General features: G+C 51.6%; 1 protein-coding gene across 2 annotated transcripts in view; it reads right to left on the reverse strand.

Moving 5' to 3' along the window:
- Window positions 1-338: 338 nt before the first annotated feature.
- Adgrd1 (adhesion G protein-coupled receptor D1) overlaps window positions 339-17,070 on the reverse strand; it is a 114,798-nt gene continuing 98,066 nt past the window's right edge. For both annotated transcript variants that reach the window (XM_017598511.3, XM_001070157.9), the window contains 7 exons: window positions 15,717-15,783; window positions 14,544-14,610; window positions 5,818-5,909; window positions 4,009-4,135; window positions 3,643-3,684; window positions 3,265-3,357; window positions 339-2,369 (listed from right to left, as the gene is read on the reverse strand). In XM_017598511.3, coding sequence (XP_017454000.1) covers window positions 2,274-2,369; window positions 3,265-3,357; window positions 3,643-3,684; window positions 4,009-4,135; window positions 5,818-5,909; window positions 14,544-14,610; window positions 15,717-15,783 — 584 coding nt within the window. In that variant the 3' untranslated portion in view covers window positions 339-2,273. The remainder of the gene's footprint in view (window positions 2,370-3,264; window positions 3,358-3,642; window positions 3,685-4,008; window positions 4,136-5,817; window positions 5,910-14,543; window positions 14,611-15,716; window positions 15,784-17,070) is intronic.

The raw sequence follows: 17,070 nt of genomic DNA on the forward strand, positions 1-17,070 counted from the left end.
TCCACTAGGCTGTACATCAGCCAAACCCTCGAGTATTAGCCTAAACCCCACTCTACCACCAACAGCTAATTTTAGCAGCATAAAGAAATAGACTGTTGCAGTCAATAAGGAAATGCATAGAAAGACTGCCTATATTTTGCGCACCAATCAACCTAGGAGGACCCACACCAGACAGTTCTGTGTTATTCCCTTCCTCCTTAAGCCTGTAGTTTGCCCTGGGGTGCTCATCCTGGGATACAGACCCCAGGCTCAGAATATCCTGCCTATACAGTGGGTGCTGAAACTTTGGAGACGCTATCCTATTCGGGCACCACAGATTGTGAAGCTTGAGACCCTAGTTAAGGACATTAAGAGTTTATTTCATCAAAATCACAACACGTCTTCACAATAGCAGCAACTAAGGCATCATCCATCTGCTGGAAACGACACACACACCATTCTTCCTAATTTATGTGGGGCCAAATTATACATAGATAACCAATGATTGCAGAAGCCAGAGTCGGGAGCCTATAAATAAACCACACGCTTTCACTCATGGGAGACGGGAAGTCGAGACGAATTTTGCTCTTGACTTCCCTTGATACATCAGCTACATAAGAGCGAGTATTCCAAAAAGCCGGAAACTGAGAATCCCACTGGGAATAAAGGACAGTCTGGGCCTGCCTTGCCTCTGCAAGAGCTCAGTGTGCATGGAAGGGATTACAGTGTTCTCACTACTATGGACTTAGCAGGGTAGGTTGGACCCTGGGCCACTCACTGGCATTTGGATGAGACACTGAGCAGAGGCCACACACATTCTATAGGCAGGACGTGTCACCAGATAGAATCTCAGCATGGCCTCAACCTGTGTTGGCCAAAAGGGCTGCAGGAGGGTAGGTCACAGGGGCCCATTTGGCTGATAGATTTAAGTCTTGGCTTGGCCAAAACAAAGTCTGGTCCTATAGCCTTGTGGCTTCTGGATGCCTATAGGAGGTTGTCACTCAGGGGCCGGGGTGTGGCTCAGTGTGGAGTGGTTGCCTGGTTATGCCAGGCCCTGGCTCTATTCACTACAGTGGACGAAAGAAAAGAGAAAATTTAGGCTGTATAGATCCATAGAACTGAGTGGAAACATATTCTAAAGCCAAGTAAGGCGTGGGCATAAGAAGGGGCTGAGGGATGTCAAGGATCTCATGGGAAGTGAGAGTTTTCCAGTATTGGGGCCAGACTGGCCGTCTGGACTGTGCATGTCACAGACACCTAGGTTCCTGCCACACTGGTTGGCCCTTCACAGCCTTCTCCATAATTCTCCGGGATCCCTACCCATGAGGACCTTGTTCACAAGCCGTTGTCACAATGACTGTACTCCCCAGGGCTGAGTCTGATTCTGTCCACTCATGCCAACCCAAAGCCTACCGTGGCCACCCTGGCCAGCAGCAGAGACTTGGCACGGACCCCTTAAAAGGAAGAAATCAGCCTCTGCGAGGTGGCTGTTCTTGTGTGTCACATGAGGGACATCTAATAGCTAAGCTATCTGGTGCCTGTTGACTCTTACACAGAGGAGGCATGTCTAAGCAAACCCTAGGGGTGGCCACAGTCCCAGAAAGCCAGGAGATGCAGGGGCAGGGGGATACCCAGCAGGGGAGCTCAGCTTGGGAGGAGGTCGTGGACAATAGAGAGGCTCATGTTTGAAAAGGACATTCGGAGGCTGGCTTTAGGTCCGTCGAGGAACAGCTTGCAGAGAAGAGACTATGTCAATTCCCACACAGTGGTTCCAGAACTGGCTGTACGGCTGGGAGGATGGTGGCTCAATGAGTGTCCCCTTATGTGAAAAATGTACATTCCAACTGGTGCCTCATTCCCCCACATGGCTGGGTCACCTCTGTTGACCCTCTGGAGAGTCACAGGACGTTGAGTACCCCCTCAGGACTCTGGGTCTCCTTCAAGACCGAGGCTGTGTCCTCTTATAGCTGCATTTTTATGCCATTTAATGCAGCCTTGCTGGTACAGTGCTCTGCACACATGGTAACAAGGGAGTCTCAGACTTAGTGGTCGCCATGGGCTACTCTGCGCTCTGGGGTCCACAGAGGACAGAAGTGCCTACCACACCAGGGAAGGAGGGCCACATCATCGCTGGCCACACCACCCTGAGTCCACTTGCAGTGCCAGGCAGGACATTCTGCACAGTCATAGATAGGGGCTGTTACCCTAGGCCGAGGCATCAAGGAGGAGAGGGACCCATGATTTTGTTTCTCTGCTTCAGGGAAGGCACTTCTTTTGAATGGCGGCCATCCTGTTCATACAGCGGATAGGTCTACACGGTGGGCAGAATGGCTGCTCTTGTCCCAAGGACTTAGTTTTGTAGATGCCGTGCCTGGCCGGGTCCCGTTGACCTACAAACCACAGAGAGAAGTGTGAAGACAGTTTCCTGAGGTAGAACTCATTCCGTGGAGTGCAAACGGGTTTGGGTCTAGGGCTGTGTGAGGACAGGGGGCCCCTTCTGAGACACAAAGCTCTGAACAACCTCAGAGTCCAGACCAGAGGATCCTGTGAAGGTTCCTACCCTACCAAGCCCAGGTTTTTAACCCTTCAACAGTCATGCAAGGTCTCTTTGTGGAAGATACCATGCACCAGGAACTTCTGGGACTGTTCCACAAAGCTAGGCCTCATCTTTGCTCCCATGAGGTTATTCTCACGAAGGGACAGACAATGCCCCTTAGGCAAATGGCCGAGGTGGGAGTTTGACCACGACTCAGTGACACGTCGGCTTAGGGCCATCTGGGAAGGAAACGCTAGAACAGAGGCTGTCAACCTGTGGGTCATGACCCCTCTGGGGGTTGCCTATCAGATATTTGCATTCCGATTCCTAACCAGCAGAATTACAGTTATGAAATAGCAACGAAAATAATCTTATGGTTAAGGGTTACCACAACATGAGTAGTCACAGCGTTAGGAGGGTTGGGAACCACAGCTCTAGAGCAAAGTGTTAGTAGATGGCAGATAAGTGGAGTGTATGGAAGGCGAGGCCCTTCCAAGGGCCTGGAGAGGAGGGGGCTGTGAGCAGACCGCTGAATTTAAACATGGCTTCCAGCAGCCAGCATCCCCCATTAAGCAGAGGCCGTGTCCACCTGCAAAGCAGGCTTGTCGCCAGGTTGATGGCCAGTATGGCTGGTCCTGGTAACAGGCACACTAACCAGAGCCCTGACAATGGTGAGGGGAAGGAGGAAGGCATTTGGGAGAGGTTTAGTGAAGCAAAGGGAAGGGACTCAAGGGTTCCATCTGGCTCACAGTGTCCGAACTGGATGGCTTCGTGTTCGCAGTATGGGCGGAGCTGCTCGTGAGGGACCAGACCTTCATCTTGTGCTTGAAGGCAGCTCTCACCTTCAAAGGCAGAAGGAGAAACTTTAGAGAGAACGCCAGATGTTGATATAGCAAACTCTGAGGGGTTATTGTCAACGGCCTCTAGAGGCTTGCTGTGTGTGAGTCCAGTCCCAAGCAAGGGCAGGGACATCAAAGTTGTTACCAATGTCAACATCGGAGTCATCGGCGGTTCCTACGCCGAGCCTGACAAGGGTTATATTACCCTAGACAATGCTGCCCTTCTCCCTGTGCCCTTACGGAAGCAAAAAGCTAATTGGAGCTGTCAGGGGGTAGGGATGGACATACCTCTGAGTTCAGGAGACAGTGAAAGAGAAAGATGAAGAGGCCCTGGGAAGGAAGGAGAGAGAACATCAGAGCCACACAGTGACATAAGGTCCCTCCATCACATAAGCCTGAGGTTGGCGTGGGCACAGCTCACTGTGGGGTAGGAGGCGGGCTCAGGGTGACCCAGAGCCTGAGGTCAGCATCCCCAGGGAAGGGAAATTTCCAGATGACTCTATTTGGGGAAGGACAAAGAGCCTAATATCATCTCCCCAGCTCCCAAGCAGAGGACACCAGACTCCCCCTTAACCAGGTCTTGATCTTCAAATCCTGCTGGGATGATGGGAGCCAATGGTGTCCCACGCCTGTTGGCCTGCAGGCTTTTCTTACCTGTGAAGAGTTGAGTATAGCAAACATGTATTGGAAGACCAGGGCCCGGTCACTGACGGCAAGCACCCCAAACACCCATGAGGTCCCCAGGATGGGTAGCAGCACAGCCACAGCCTTAGCTGTCAACCTGGAACCGAGACAGTGACCTTCATGTAGGCAGTGGGCAGGCAAACCAGGTCAGGAGGACCTAAGGGCACCAGGTCTGCTGTGAGAAGAACTGGCTCAGTGGGGAATGAGACTGGCTTGTCTGGGGACACCTGAGGGCATAGTGGGCAGTGGCATCCTTGGTGGATCTGCTGACATCACCCTGCTAACCCAGGGCACGTTTATCTCTGAAGCCCCACAGAGCTCAAACGGGGCCAGCACTTGGTGGCTCTTCTGCAGAGGGGCCTAGGTGATGAAGATACCTCCTGGCTGGGCTCTGGGAGAGGTGGTGGGAACACAGTAGAAGTATAAATGTCAGCTGGGCACAGTGCCAACCTTGCTAGTGTAGGTGCCAGGCTAAGATAGGAGCAAAGGACTGGGCTGGGTGTGAGAGCTGGTGATTGGTGACCCTGCCCCCTGAAGGCCAAAGGTCTGAGGGTAGAGTGAGGAGGAGCAAGCCCTATCCTGGTGGCAGAGGGCAGAGGACAAATCCAGGCTCCCCCAGCCCTCAGACAGAAGATGAACAGAAATGCCCTTGGCCCCCACGAGCTTACTTCCTCATCTAGACATAGCCTAGAAGGTTCCAGGGACAGAAAAAGCCCAAGAGAGCCGACTCCACTTGTCAAGTTAATTTACGGTGTTTAGAATAATTATCTCATCGATTTTTTTGTGGCTTGTAGATAGTTTTTGCTTTTTTTTTTTTAAGTCACTTACAGAATGCCAGCAGCCTGATATCCTAGCTGTCACTGCGAGAGCTCCCAAGTCGCCCGTGAGGGGGTCCTCAGCCTTGATCCAAGGTGTTTACAGTTCTCTATGGCCCAGGAGGGCTGTGAATCTTGGGTCCTTGAGTCTCATAAGTGAATCCTATCCCATTAGGCACAAGGTCTGGCAAGTGTCACCATAGTCCCACGCCCACCCCATATTCAGGAAGGAAGACACTCTGGCCACTGCTGTCCTGCCTCTTACAGGCCAGTGCGGATTTGGGCATGAAGCCCATACAGAGAGGAGGAGAGGCTCAAAATGGGGACTGAACCCAGCAGACAGTATCTCTGTGAATGGGGTCTCTACCAGGATCGGGACTTCATGGTCACTTGTGTCTCCCTCTGCCACATCCAGTTGGTACAGGTTTTTCTGACATTTGCCATTGGCAGGTCCCAGTGGATAAACACCAGGAACCCAGGCAGCCTCAGGTGGCATGTCAGTCCCATGAGGTATGGGATATTAAGACTTCCCTTAGTGGCAGTCCAGTATGCATGGAACACTGCTTGCCGGGGTTTTTCCCTCACAAGGCGTCCCTTGGGGATGGTCCTATTGGTCCCTTTCAACTGTGAAGGAAGCAAATGGTAGAGGGGCCCTTTGCTGTAGGAACTAGAAATCAGACCTTCCTATCCGGAGTCTTTGTCTCACCTCCTTCCGGCCGTCTCTCATCCTGACTGAAGATGCCTCAGGAGGGCATCTATACATGGCCCCCATGGCTGCCCTGGGACCTTGCATCACCAAGATAAGTAATGGAATAAAGACCCAAACCAAAGGCTGTCTGTGTAGGGCCTTGAGGATGCAGAGCCAGTTGAAGACTCAGGTGCTAGCCCTGGGGAGCAACATTGCCTGTCCCTCCTGAAGCCTTCAGTAGCCCCCACGGGATGTGAACAGTTGAGGTCAACTCACTTGAAGGCACTGGGGTCCCCGTGTATCTTGTAGCTGTCGGTGCTGATGTGGGAGATGACCCTCGTCACAGCAACCAGGATAACAATGTTGACCTTCAAGTGGGGAGAGAGGGAGGCAGTAAGGAGCCAGACCTACCCACAGGGCACCGGAACCTGCCCCACAGTAGCCACTCCGTAGCCAACAGGGAACAAACTCAAGACAGGTTTTCAGGCTTTGAGCAGGACAGATGGCACACAAGCCTACCCTTCTGTCTGCCCCTGAGCAAAGACAGACAAGGCAGAGATTCAGTTCTCATCCCACCAGCATCGGAGCAGGACGAATGAGTGTGACCTCTGGGGTCAGATAAACCAGCCCAACGCTCATCTCACGCTTGCTTACTCCGCTTGACCCTAGACACCTCTGTGGATCCTGGGAATCTCTGCTCCCCGCTGAATGAGAAAAACTGGCTGCTGCAAACCAACCAGGCAAAGAGGAGATGCTCCGTTGGCCCGGTCCACATGTGGCAGCTGGCTCTTGTCGCCCGTACATGTGATGTTTGAAAGCCATAGCCATATTGGGTGTTATCTGTGCCCAGCCGTGCCCCTGCTCCTGGGTAGGGACTGCTGGATGGCTCCCATGCAGAGTCAGACTCACGCTCTGGTTCAGCTAGCGGGAGGTGGGGGGTGGGGTGACTTCCCTCAGTTTCTCTCTCCTTGAGGGGACACTGGGGGATTGTGAGAGCTATGTGCTGGCCAAAGCCTATTCCCTTAAGTATTAAAAATATTGTGATAGTGATCCTCGTGAAGCTTGCTACAGGCTCATGACCTGTCAGAGCCTTCACCATGAGGACTGACTTCCTGAGAGGCTGCTGGCCTGCCCAGCCTTGTAAACACCCAGACCTGGCAATCCTAGAGAGGCTGGCAGTCAAGACCTCCAACCTCACAGCCCTGAGACAACATGCCTGCATTAGTAGCCCAGATGGACGAGGCCCAGCCATTCCGAGGACCCCGCCCATACCCTCACCCCAGCATAGAACGCCTGATAAGGGGGAGGGGGGATATGAGCTGCTTTTCCCCTTCTCCGGTTCCAGCTGGTACTTTTCCACTCCAGCCCTTTCCCTCTGCCTCCTCCCAGTTCCCAATAGTCAACCAGAGCCTTTTGTTAAAGGTTTTCAGATGAGACAATTCTGGGTCTGTGCTACGCGGTTCCCAGGAAAAAAAAGAGAGAGGGAGAAAAAAAAAAAAAAGAAACACTGAGGCGCTGTGGGTACCTCCCCTGTCCTGTCTAGACTCTTGCTTATACTACCGTCAGACAAGAACAAAAAAGCTTAACCATCACCTTCCCTCCGTGCCTGTTGCCCTGGGTAACAACAGAGTCTCCCAAGGTCGGAGAAGATGGGAGAGGTTAATGCATGGCCAGCTAGCACAGTGTCACGCAGTGTCCGGTAATTCGGTTGCTCTCCAGCCTTCCTACAACAGATGACAGTGGCCAGAAAACTGCCTTTGACAGGAGCAAGGAGAGACAGTAGGGGGTAGCAGGACACTGGCTTTTAGACTTAGTTGTATCCGTACTTGGACAAGCTATTCGGGGTGACTGATTCCAGAGGTGGGGGTGTCACCCCCAGACCACCATGGTCACTGACGCAAGAGAGCATCCTGCTGTCTTCAGTCGAGGTGCCCCAGGCTGTGTGCGCCAGGTCCCACAGAGCATCTGCTGTGTCACTGAGGGAGATTGGAGAACGTGCAGCCCCAGGTCACAACGTCACAGAACCTTCTGGCCCACTGCCATTCAGAGGATTTTCTCAGGTGTCAGTTGGGGGGGGGGGAGGTGCCTTTTCATTTGTATACCTATGGTTCCTTTCCAGAGTGATGGAGTTTTAACAACACAATTCTCCTTGCCTTTCTCCTGATTTGGGGGGCAGAGTGAGCCACTTTCCCACTGGCGTGCTGCCAGCCTGTCCCTTTCTCTTTGGGAACGTTCAGCTTGGCTGTCTCACACACCTGCAAAGCCTGCTGACTGACGGTTAGAAGCAAATAGGTTTTGCATCAGTGGATTACAGATGTGGACCCTGGGGCTCTGTAGGTCATAGCTAGGACACAGCCCTGGTCCTTCTGCCTGCCCAAAGCTCTGAGGTCCTGTGTCCCCTGGAGGAGACACTATTGGGGTGCACCGAGAGTTGGTGGCGCCCAACCCGTAGTAAAACCATAGTGAACAAAAAGCAAGTGCTAAGCCCGTTGCTCCCTTGGGGAGAGCTCACACTGGGGGGCAGGATAGTAGACATGGGCAAAGATTGTTCATATATCCTGATTATTTTTTCATCTGTTCCTAAGATTTCTTCTCAACCATGTCTGTTGACAAATTTAAAAATCAAATTGCCTAACTACCTTTTAATTTGGAGCAATTATAAATTAAAAGGAAAATTACCCAAAACTCATTTTTCGGTGAACATGTCAACAGCGAGTATCCCTAGGGGTCACAAAGCTAGGTTCTACTGACCCGGGGACAGTGATGGGTCTCGGGGAGAGCCAGTGGGAATCTGTCTTTGGAAGAGATTCTGAGACCCTTGTCTGAGGTCAGAGGCCATGCTACCCAGCTCCTCCTGTGAGCTTGCAAGCTATATCACAACAAGCAGGTCACACGAGCTCAAGGTCACAGTGTCTCCTCTGGGCACTGTAGAAGGTGATTCCAGTTCAGACCTCCTCCGATCAGAGACCAGAGACTTAACTCCATATTCCCTAACTTCCTAAACCAGGCTGCCAACAGGACTATCGACTCAAGATGGAGTGTTTCGCAAACATGTAAATGCGGCAAGCGATCACTTCGGGATTTTACTGGACTGATCTCATCGAGAGCCACACAGTGTCCCATCAGCAGCTCATATTGCTGTCTGTCCCAACTTGTCACCATTTCTCTTTTTATAGGGTTCTCTGGGGTTTGTTTCTGCCCTCAGCACAGCCAGAGTGTCTGGTTTCATCTGGAGACCTAGGACCTGGTTCACCATGTCTGTAATGAGTTATCTACGTGTCTGTAGTTTTCTATCTGCTGCTGTGCCTGTAGGCAGTGGCTTCAGGAGTCTCCAATCTGTGTAGTGAGACAGGAGCCAGTGGCTTACGAATCACATAATATAGAGTTTCGAAGAAATACCAAGGAGAGTGGGCCTGGCCCCTTGGCTGCACTCTGCTCTCTCTGGCCCACATTCTAGAAGAACTGGAAAGACCTGGATTGGTTGTGAAGCTGTGTGAGGTGACTCTCAGGGACTTGGGCCTCGATGTGCACAACCTGTCCGGGTGGGGACAAAGCTACTAAAGGCAAACAGCAGAGAGACGATTCCAAGCTGTGTTTCAGAAGAGAAGAATAGAACTGCACAGCAGACACTCAAAATAGAGCCCACAGGCCAGGATGACCCAGGAAAAGATCACTGTGACTTCTGGGAAGGAAGGAGGAACGGTAGCTGAGGTCTCTGGGATTGGGCCAGGATCTGCAGCTCTGTCAACTTAGGGTGATCTAGGAGCTTGTGGGATAAACAAAAACAAAAACAAAACCAGGAGTGTTCACAAGCATTTTACATGGAGAAATTATCCACATCTGTATACATATACAGATATTATATGATATATATATAATATAATGTATATTCATATAATGTGTATACATATAATATATAATATAATGTATATACGTGTGTGTGTGTGTTTCTCGGTGGTATGTATCTATGACCCACCATCCCTGTGTCTGCTGGGAACTCTATGTATAGTCTTGCACAGGGCTGTTGACTTGTGTGTCTATAGCTTTGTGTAACCATGACTCTATGGGCCTATCGCTCTTTATAGCATCTATGTGCCTATAGTTCTGGCTATAATGTGTCTAGGTGCCTGTAGCTCTGTATAGCCATGGATCTATATACTCATAGCTCTTTATATCTGTGGATCTATGGGCCTGTATCTCTGTGTCTGTATTTGTGGACATATGCTTGTAGTTCTGTGTATCAACCTATGTATGGACCTGCAGCTCTGTGAGTCTGTAGATTTATGGGCCTATAGCTTTGTAGATCTGATCTATGGGCCTATAGCTCTGTGTCTGCATCTACATATTCATGTGTCCATACTTGGATTCTCAGGGAAGACAGAGACTTTGAGAACCCAGAATCTCTTCCCTTTCTCAGATCTGGAGCCATTGTCCTCCTTTTCTGGTTGGGACAGGCACAGACCAGACCACTGTGGGACACGGGCTTCAATACCCTGTAGAGCCACCAGACAGAGGAACTGGTAAGATTGAGTGAGTTCAGACCCTGGAAATCTCAGAGATGGGCAGGAGCAGGCCACTCCCTATCCATTTCTGTAGCTGATCTGAAAGTAACCACAACACCCACTGAGAGGACCATAGCAATCTGTCACATAGCATAAACACCAGGAGTCTCCATGTTAATGAGGTATCTAGTAGGCCCTGAGCATTCAGCCAATGAGATTCCCTTCCTGGGCATCCCTTTCTGCAAAAGGTATTTAACCCCTGTTTCACCATCAAATAAACCACTCTGGACTAGCAAGCGTCACCTCCTCACTAAGGGTCATCATGGGGAAGAACCTTGTCTTAAAGAGTCATGTCTAAATCTCCCTGGGAAGGCCTTTTCCTCCAGCCTCTCAGCACTTCAGAATCAGACCAGTTTGGCTTGCTCCAGGCTTTGCCTTTGCCCTCTCCACCCTGCACACAGATGCCTGGAGAGAAAGGTAGACCCTGGGTTCCCAACTCCCTCTCTTGGCGCTATATCTATGGCACTCGGGCATCCAGAAAGAAGACCGGAAGCCACTGTGTGGACTACCTGAATCAGACTTTGCTGGGCCTTCTCCCAGCGGGGAGTGGGGAGGGAGAACGGGGTACTCCGAGCTCCCCCAGTGGAGAAGCGGGGTGCTGTATGACAATACCTATTCTCTTCCCGAAGTCTCTTGTCATGGTTGGGGACATCAGCATCCATGCTCTTTGGGCTGACTTACACTCCTTTGTGACCAAGCTTCAATCCCATAATGTTATAGTGTCACTGCACGTTGAGGTGAGGGAATTCAAAGAAGTGATGTATTAACGGGGGTCATTGTAATCAAACAGCTATGGCCCCATACAGGTGGATGGCCAAGGAGAGAAGAGACCAGGGCCCAACCTAAGAGCCTTTGATTTCAGATATCTGGCCTCTGTGACAGTAAGAGAATAACGTCCTTCACTCAAGCCCCTGCCCTATGCTACTTTCTTGCAAGAGCTTGAGCAGTTAAAGCCCTGGGGAACTTCTAGTCTATTGGACAGGGCAACCTTTAGAATCATCAAATTGGATGGGGCAGAGGGGGGTAGTCCTGATGCCGAAGGGCTTGGTTCTGCTTTTGTCTTTAGCTCAAAGCCTAGGAAGCCCTGAGGGGCCCATCACGGCCCATAACCTCCTGAGCCTTCAGTCCAGCCCTTACTAGCACAGGTGAAGCCAGTATTCTGACAGAAGCACCCCACTTGCTAAAGTGGCTTTACCTGAAAAGTTTGCAAGCCAGCTGGGTACAGTGGCGCAGACCTTTAAGCTCAACACTTGGGAGGCAGAGGCAGGCGGTTCTCTGTGTTGGATGGAGGCCAGTCAGCCTGGTCTACCAAGTGAGTTCCAGGACAGCCAGGATTGCACAGAGAAAGGCACTGTCTGGACTTGAGAGGTGTTTGCAAAGAACCAGAGTTCGTTCCCAGCATCTGCATGGGGTGCCTCATAATTGCCTTCAATCCAGACTTTAGCCTTCCTGGGCGCACGCGCACACACACACACACACACACACACACACACACACACACACACACACACACACATGCAATAAAATAAATAAATAAAAGTACATCTTTAGAACTGTGCTAGCCTAGTGGAGTGTTTTTAGATGCAGACAAAGTCTAAGCGTGGGGCGGCCATCCCCCACGGCTCCCCAGGGAGCCGCCATTCACGAGCATCCGCCCCACATTTTCTCTGCCATTTCCCTCTTGCAAGAGAATAAGTGCCCACAGAGAGCTTTTACACAAATGGGGTCAGGCCATGCTTGACATCCAAAACTTGCTTCCTTCATTTGGAAGTAAGGCGGAGCACTCCTGGGTGAATGAGGGCATGGCTCAGGAGGGTACAAACCCCACCATCTCCTGAGGAGGTAGGGGGGTACAAAATGCCATCCCGTCTCTATGCCAGGACCCAGCTGGAGGTCTGGCAGTCAGCAGAACCAGCTATGGCATGCCAACTTTTTCTTTTCTTTTTTCTTTCTCTTCTTTTTCTTTTTTTCTTTCTTTGTTCTTTGCCAAGGGCTAGATAGTAAATACTTTGGGCTCTGAAGGCCGCAGCGTCTGCAGCAGAATGTCTCGGCTCTGCTGAGTTGCTACAGACACACTGTAAATCAGCAGGCGTGGCTGTGGCCCAAAACCCGCCCTCAAAGTAAGCACGGTCATGCTGCCTGCCCTTTACCGTGGATCCCTTAGAACAGCGTTCTCAACCTTCCTAATTCCTAACACTTCTAACCTTTAATAACATTCCTCCTGTTATACAGCGACCCCCAACCATAAAACTATTTTGGTTGCTACCTCATAACTAGACTACTGTTATGAACCGTGGTGTAGATATCTGTATTTTCTGATGGTCTTAGGTGACCCCTGTGATGCCCCACTAGATACCCCCCGCCACCATCAAAGGCTTTGCAACCCACAGGTTGAGAACCACTGCCTTGGAGGCTTTGCACACCTCCCTCTCAGCTCTGCCATGCCCTACTGTTCAGGAAGGGACTGATGACCCAACGTTAGCCATCACTAAAGCAAACCGGGGGGGGGGGGGGGGTTACAAGCTGTGACCTCTAAGCTTCTGCAGCTGTCGTTCACGCTTATTGTCTAAGGGCGCTGGACGCAGATCCTTCTCATCCCAGCATCAGAAACTCAATATCCCTGTGTGTCCCAGGCTCATGAGGTCCTGGCTATAACTCCCAGAAGTTATGCTACCTACAGAACACTGCTCGCTTCTCCGTGCATCAGTCATTCTTAACCACAAGTCCCCAGCCACACCATGTGATGCTTAAAGCTTCCCCTATTAGACTGGCTCTACCTCATCCCTGGTTCAGACCTTACTGACCTCTTCGAAGGTAATTCCTGCCATGCTGAATGGGACCCTCTCTAGACCCTGCGGTCCTCTCTGCTGGATCACAGCTTCCACTTCCTCGAGGTTCCTTTTCCCAAGAGGCTATGCAAGTTTACCCATTCTAGCAACCAAGCCCTGGGAGCCACAGATCACCTCAGGGGACTGACCTATAAACAAGGTTCCTGGGCCAAGCCTCAGTCAGGACCCAGCCTAGCTAGTAACCTCAAAGCTAGCACGGTCTCCCACTCTACCCCACGTACCACCAAGAAGCGAGGAGACTGCTTCCAGAGCCCTGGGGCCTATAGCCCCCTGCCGAGCAGAGTTTCTAGTGGGAAGAGGGGTATCGAGTTCAACAGACTGCATCTGGGACCACAATGGTCATGTATATAGCAGGAGCCACATGCCTAGTGACGGCATCTGGCCTCCCTGCCCCAAAGGGTACTGCTGCGATGACAGTTTGCTCCCTACCCTCTGCAAACCCTCAGCCAAGAAGGCGACATTGTACCCATTAGCATGAGCACATCAGGAGTTTTCATGAAGATGTTCAGCATGTCCCTCCGTTTCCTTTACAATTAACCGCCAGGGTCCTGCCTCAACCAGTGCTGGGGGTGGCCACACAGATACACAGTCAGGGAAAGGAGATGAGAGAGATGGGGTTACAAGCCTTTTGGAGTATGTGTGTAGGTGGAGGGAGAGGGTGGACCCCAGATGAAGTCATTCCATCCTTTATCTGGTGAGATGTGAAGTCTGGTGTCACTTGAGATGCGAGGTCAGTTTCTTCCCTGCTATCAAGGGTGGGGGCTGGGAGACCCCATCTTAGGGTTAGCAAACCAGCCTACTGATACTGTACAAGGGGTATCCTTTGGGATTGGTTAGCAATGCCCCCTTGGGACCTATGTTAGGCAGAACACCCTGCAAAGGTAGCAGGGTTAAAGGCAGGATCTCTGGAACTTCAATTATGACTAATTATGACTCAGACTAGACAAGAAGCCCTGCTCGGGGTGTGTGTGGGGGGGATGTCCTGACCCCTATGACTACACCAAGTAGTCTGTGAACTCCCATATCCTCAGACATGAGCATCAGCACACAGGCACCGAGGGCAGCGGGAGGAGGTAGCCATGGTTACGAGAATGCTGTGTGGGTCTGGCTGCTTGCTAACCCCCTGCAGCCCTGCCACAGAGAGTAGCCTCAGAGAAGACAAAGAGCTCCTCGCCCATGGGCAGGTGCCCCGTGTGGAGCTGTGTGGCTGATACTGTAGGCTTTATGTCCCTGGCCATCCTCATTGTCACTTGTTTCTGAATCTTCACTTACGTATGGGGTCCCCAGGAGTCCCTCTAGGACACCAGCCTTGGACTGCTTGGGATGCTCTGAGATGTCTGTGCGTGCCTCTGGGTCTGAGCTCAGTGGAGGTACACTGAGGGCTTGTTGGGGCTGCTCCAAACTCAGGGCCTTTCTGAGGCTATGGGTAACCAAAGCTCAGAGTCACTCATCCCCTGGGCGGGGGTGGGGGTGACAGCAAGCATAAACAAATGAGTGGCAGTATGAGGTTGTATCTTGGGGTGTGTCTTCAGGGAGCCTAGCACAGTCAAAATGGCCCTACCCCTGACTTGCCTGAAGTGGGGGGACTTACCACAATGACCAGCAGAGCCGGGCCCACAAAGGCCCAAATGGCACCACTCTCCACAGACAGCCAGCAGCTGTGGAGAGAAAAGGATAACTTGAGCGAGAAAAGGATAACTTGAGCAGCCTTGATCACAGAGGCACCCCCACCCCAAAGCCTAGCCGTCAACAATGGCAGGGCCCCAGCGCAGAGAAAAGATTCTTCGGGCTTGAGGTACCGACTCTCACGCCCACTCTTCATCTCCAAGCCATCCCCATGGTGATCTCATGAGTCTCTTTCTCGGAGAGGATTTCTCAGAACTGATGCCTGGGTCAGCCACCTCTGACGAGTCCAGCCAAAGCCCAGTGTAGATTTTCAGTTTCGCTGCCACAGTAAACGAAAAGCTACACCGGGAACTGGCTTTGGGTCATTGCAGAGCAAGTCAAATTTTTGGCCAGGAAGGTGCCTTCAGTCGGGCTCAGAAAACTGGTTGGCCACCCGCCACATCTGCCCTGCAAGACTCCTAGCCAAGCAAGGACTATAAGACCCATCTGCCTATACCCCAGGCCATGTTTATTTGCATAATCTCATATTCCATCAACTGGATGTTGCACACTTAACTGATCATCCAAGAAAGGCCTGAAGGCCACAACATGGGCTTCATGGGTGGCCAGAGCCATGCCTCAGGGATTAAAAAATTCCCATCAGGAGGATCAGTGGGCAAAGCACTTGTTGCCAGACTCTTGATGTCCTGAGTTAGTACCTCAGGACCCGTGGTAGGAGAGAAGAGACTCCTGAAGATTGCCTTCCTACCTCCACCTATGTGTGAGCATGTGCGCTCACACACCTACCCACACTATGGTTCCTTTTTCATTTGGTTGGGTTTTTTGTTTCTGTTTTTTCTGGACAAAGTTTCTCTGTGTAGCCCTGGCTGTCCTGGAACTCAGTATGCAGACCAGGTTGGCCTCGAACTCAGAGATCCACCTGCCTCTGGCTCCCACAGGCGCTACCACTGCCCACTTGACATTGCTGAGTCTAAGGGCGTAGTGGGATTGCCCTTACTCTTACTGGGAGCCAACTGGTGCCCTCTCTGCACCAGGATGAACGTGGACATCTGAGATCAGCACGGTGAAGCACTCTCCAGACCCTTCTCTGCCTGTCAACCACAGGCATGCTCAGCTCAGAGGACACAGGGTCACTTACCTGTCACCTGTCCCATAGCTGTCCATAGAGGATGATACGGAGATGATGCAGATGAGGAGAGGGCACCCTGTGGAGAGACAGAAATGTCACACGTCCTTCTCCCATCCCCTCCTGTCCACAAATGCTAGTGTTCGACTCCTGGTGACAAAGGCACTGGGGACTATGGCTGAGCACTGGTCATGGAGTATTGCTAGGCACAAGGACCTTAAGGGCTAAGCCAGAGGTTACACATACACACACACACACACACACACGCACACACATGCGTGCACACACACACACACAGCGCCATGTTTTGGTTCTACATAGGAACCTTAGGGGTGTGGGATAGCCTAGGACTTAGGGCTTGGTGATCCACGGTGACAAGAAGGGAAGGTTGAGGTCCTGTTTGGGTCATGATTCCTAGCTAAGTCAACTGACCCACAAGATGCACGTGTGAGTGGTTGAGGACATTTTGTGAGTGTTAACAGAGATGTGTGTCCTACACATTCAGCAGGCAGAGGCCCAGGCCTCGGTTGAGCACTCCACGCTCCACAGGTTGGCTCCCTAAGAGGTCGTCAGCTGAGAAACCACTCCACAGCCACGGGGGAGGGGACAGTCTTGGGTCAGACTGTCAAGTGCGCTGCTCCTTGCTGCCAGTGTTTGAACCCACAATTCTCTAACCAGGCACTCAGTTCCACATCTACGGGGCCAAGAGCCTGGCTCCTTCCTAGCTCGCAGTCATGCGGCCCGTGACTGGCTCAGTGAGCCGTCAATCGCCCTGTGGCCACAGCAATTGGTTGAAAGATGGACATGTGACCCGGATGAACCAATAAGACTCCAGCAGGGACTGTCTGGGAGGAAAAAACTCTGTCCCCATGGGGACATTGATGGGCTAGACAAGGCTTGTGCAGTCGCCTTAGCACTACGGGGGAGTTAAAGAAAGCTCAGGGCTCTGCCGATGAGGACATCAAGAAAGGCAAATCTAGGTTGCGGAAGCCCATAGATCAAGACCTACCACCATGGGCTTTTTTGGCTATAGGAACCATTAAGTTCCCTTTGTGCCTAAGCCGGCTTGAGCTGAATTTGTTTTGCAAAGCCTCGTCAGACTTCTGGAGAAGCAGTGGAAGGGAGGTCTAAGAACAAACTAGGAAAACATTTAGACCAGCAATTCCCAGAGCATTCCATCTCCCTGCCAACAAAGGACTCCGGGTCAAACTGCTCTTAGAGCCAGCCAGCCCAGAGCGAGCTGACCGCTCCCTGCACTTTAAAAGTTCAGAGGATATATATATATATATATTCGGATGTGAGTCTCCACCAGGAGGGAGCTGCTCGGCGATCTTTAGCTCAGCTGTGGCACGGGTTTTTGCTCTGG

This window comes from Rattus norvegicus, chromosome 12 (genome assembly GCF_036323735.1).
Source record: "Rattus norvegicus strain BN/NHsdMcwi chromosome 12, GRCr8, whole genome shotgun sequence".
Taxonomy (NCBI): Eukaryota; Metazoa; Chordata; class Mammalia; order Rodentia; family Muridae; genus Rattus; species Rattus norvegicus.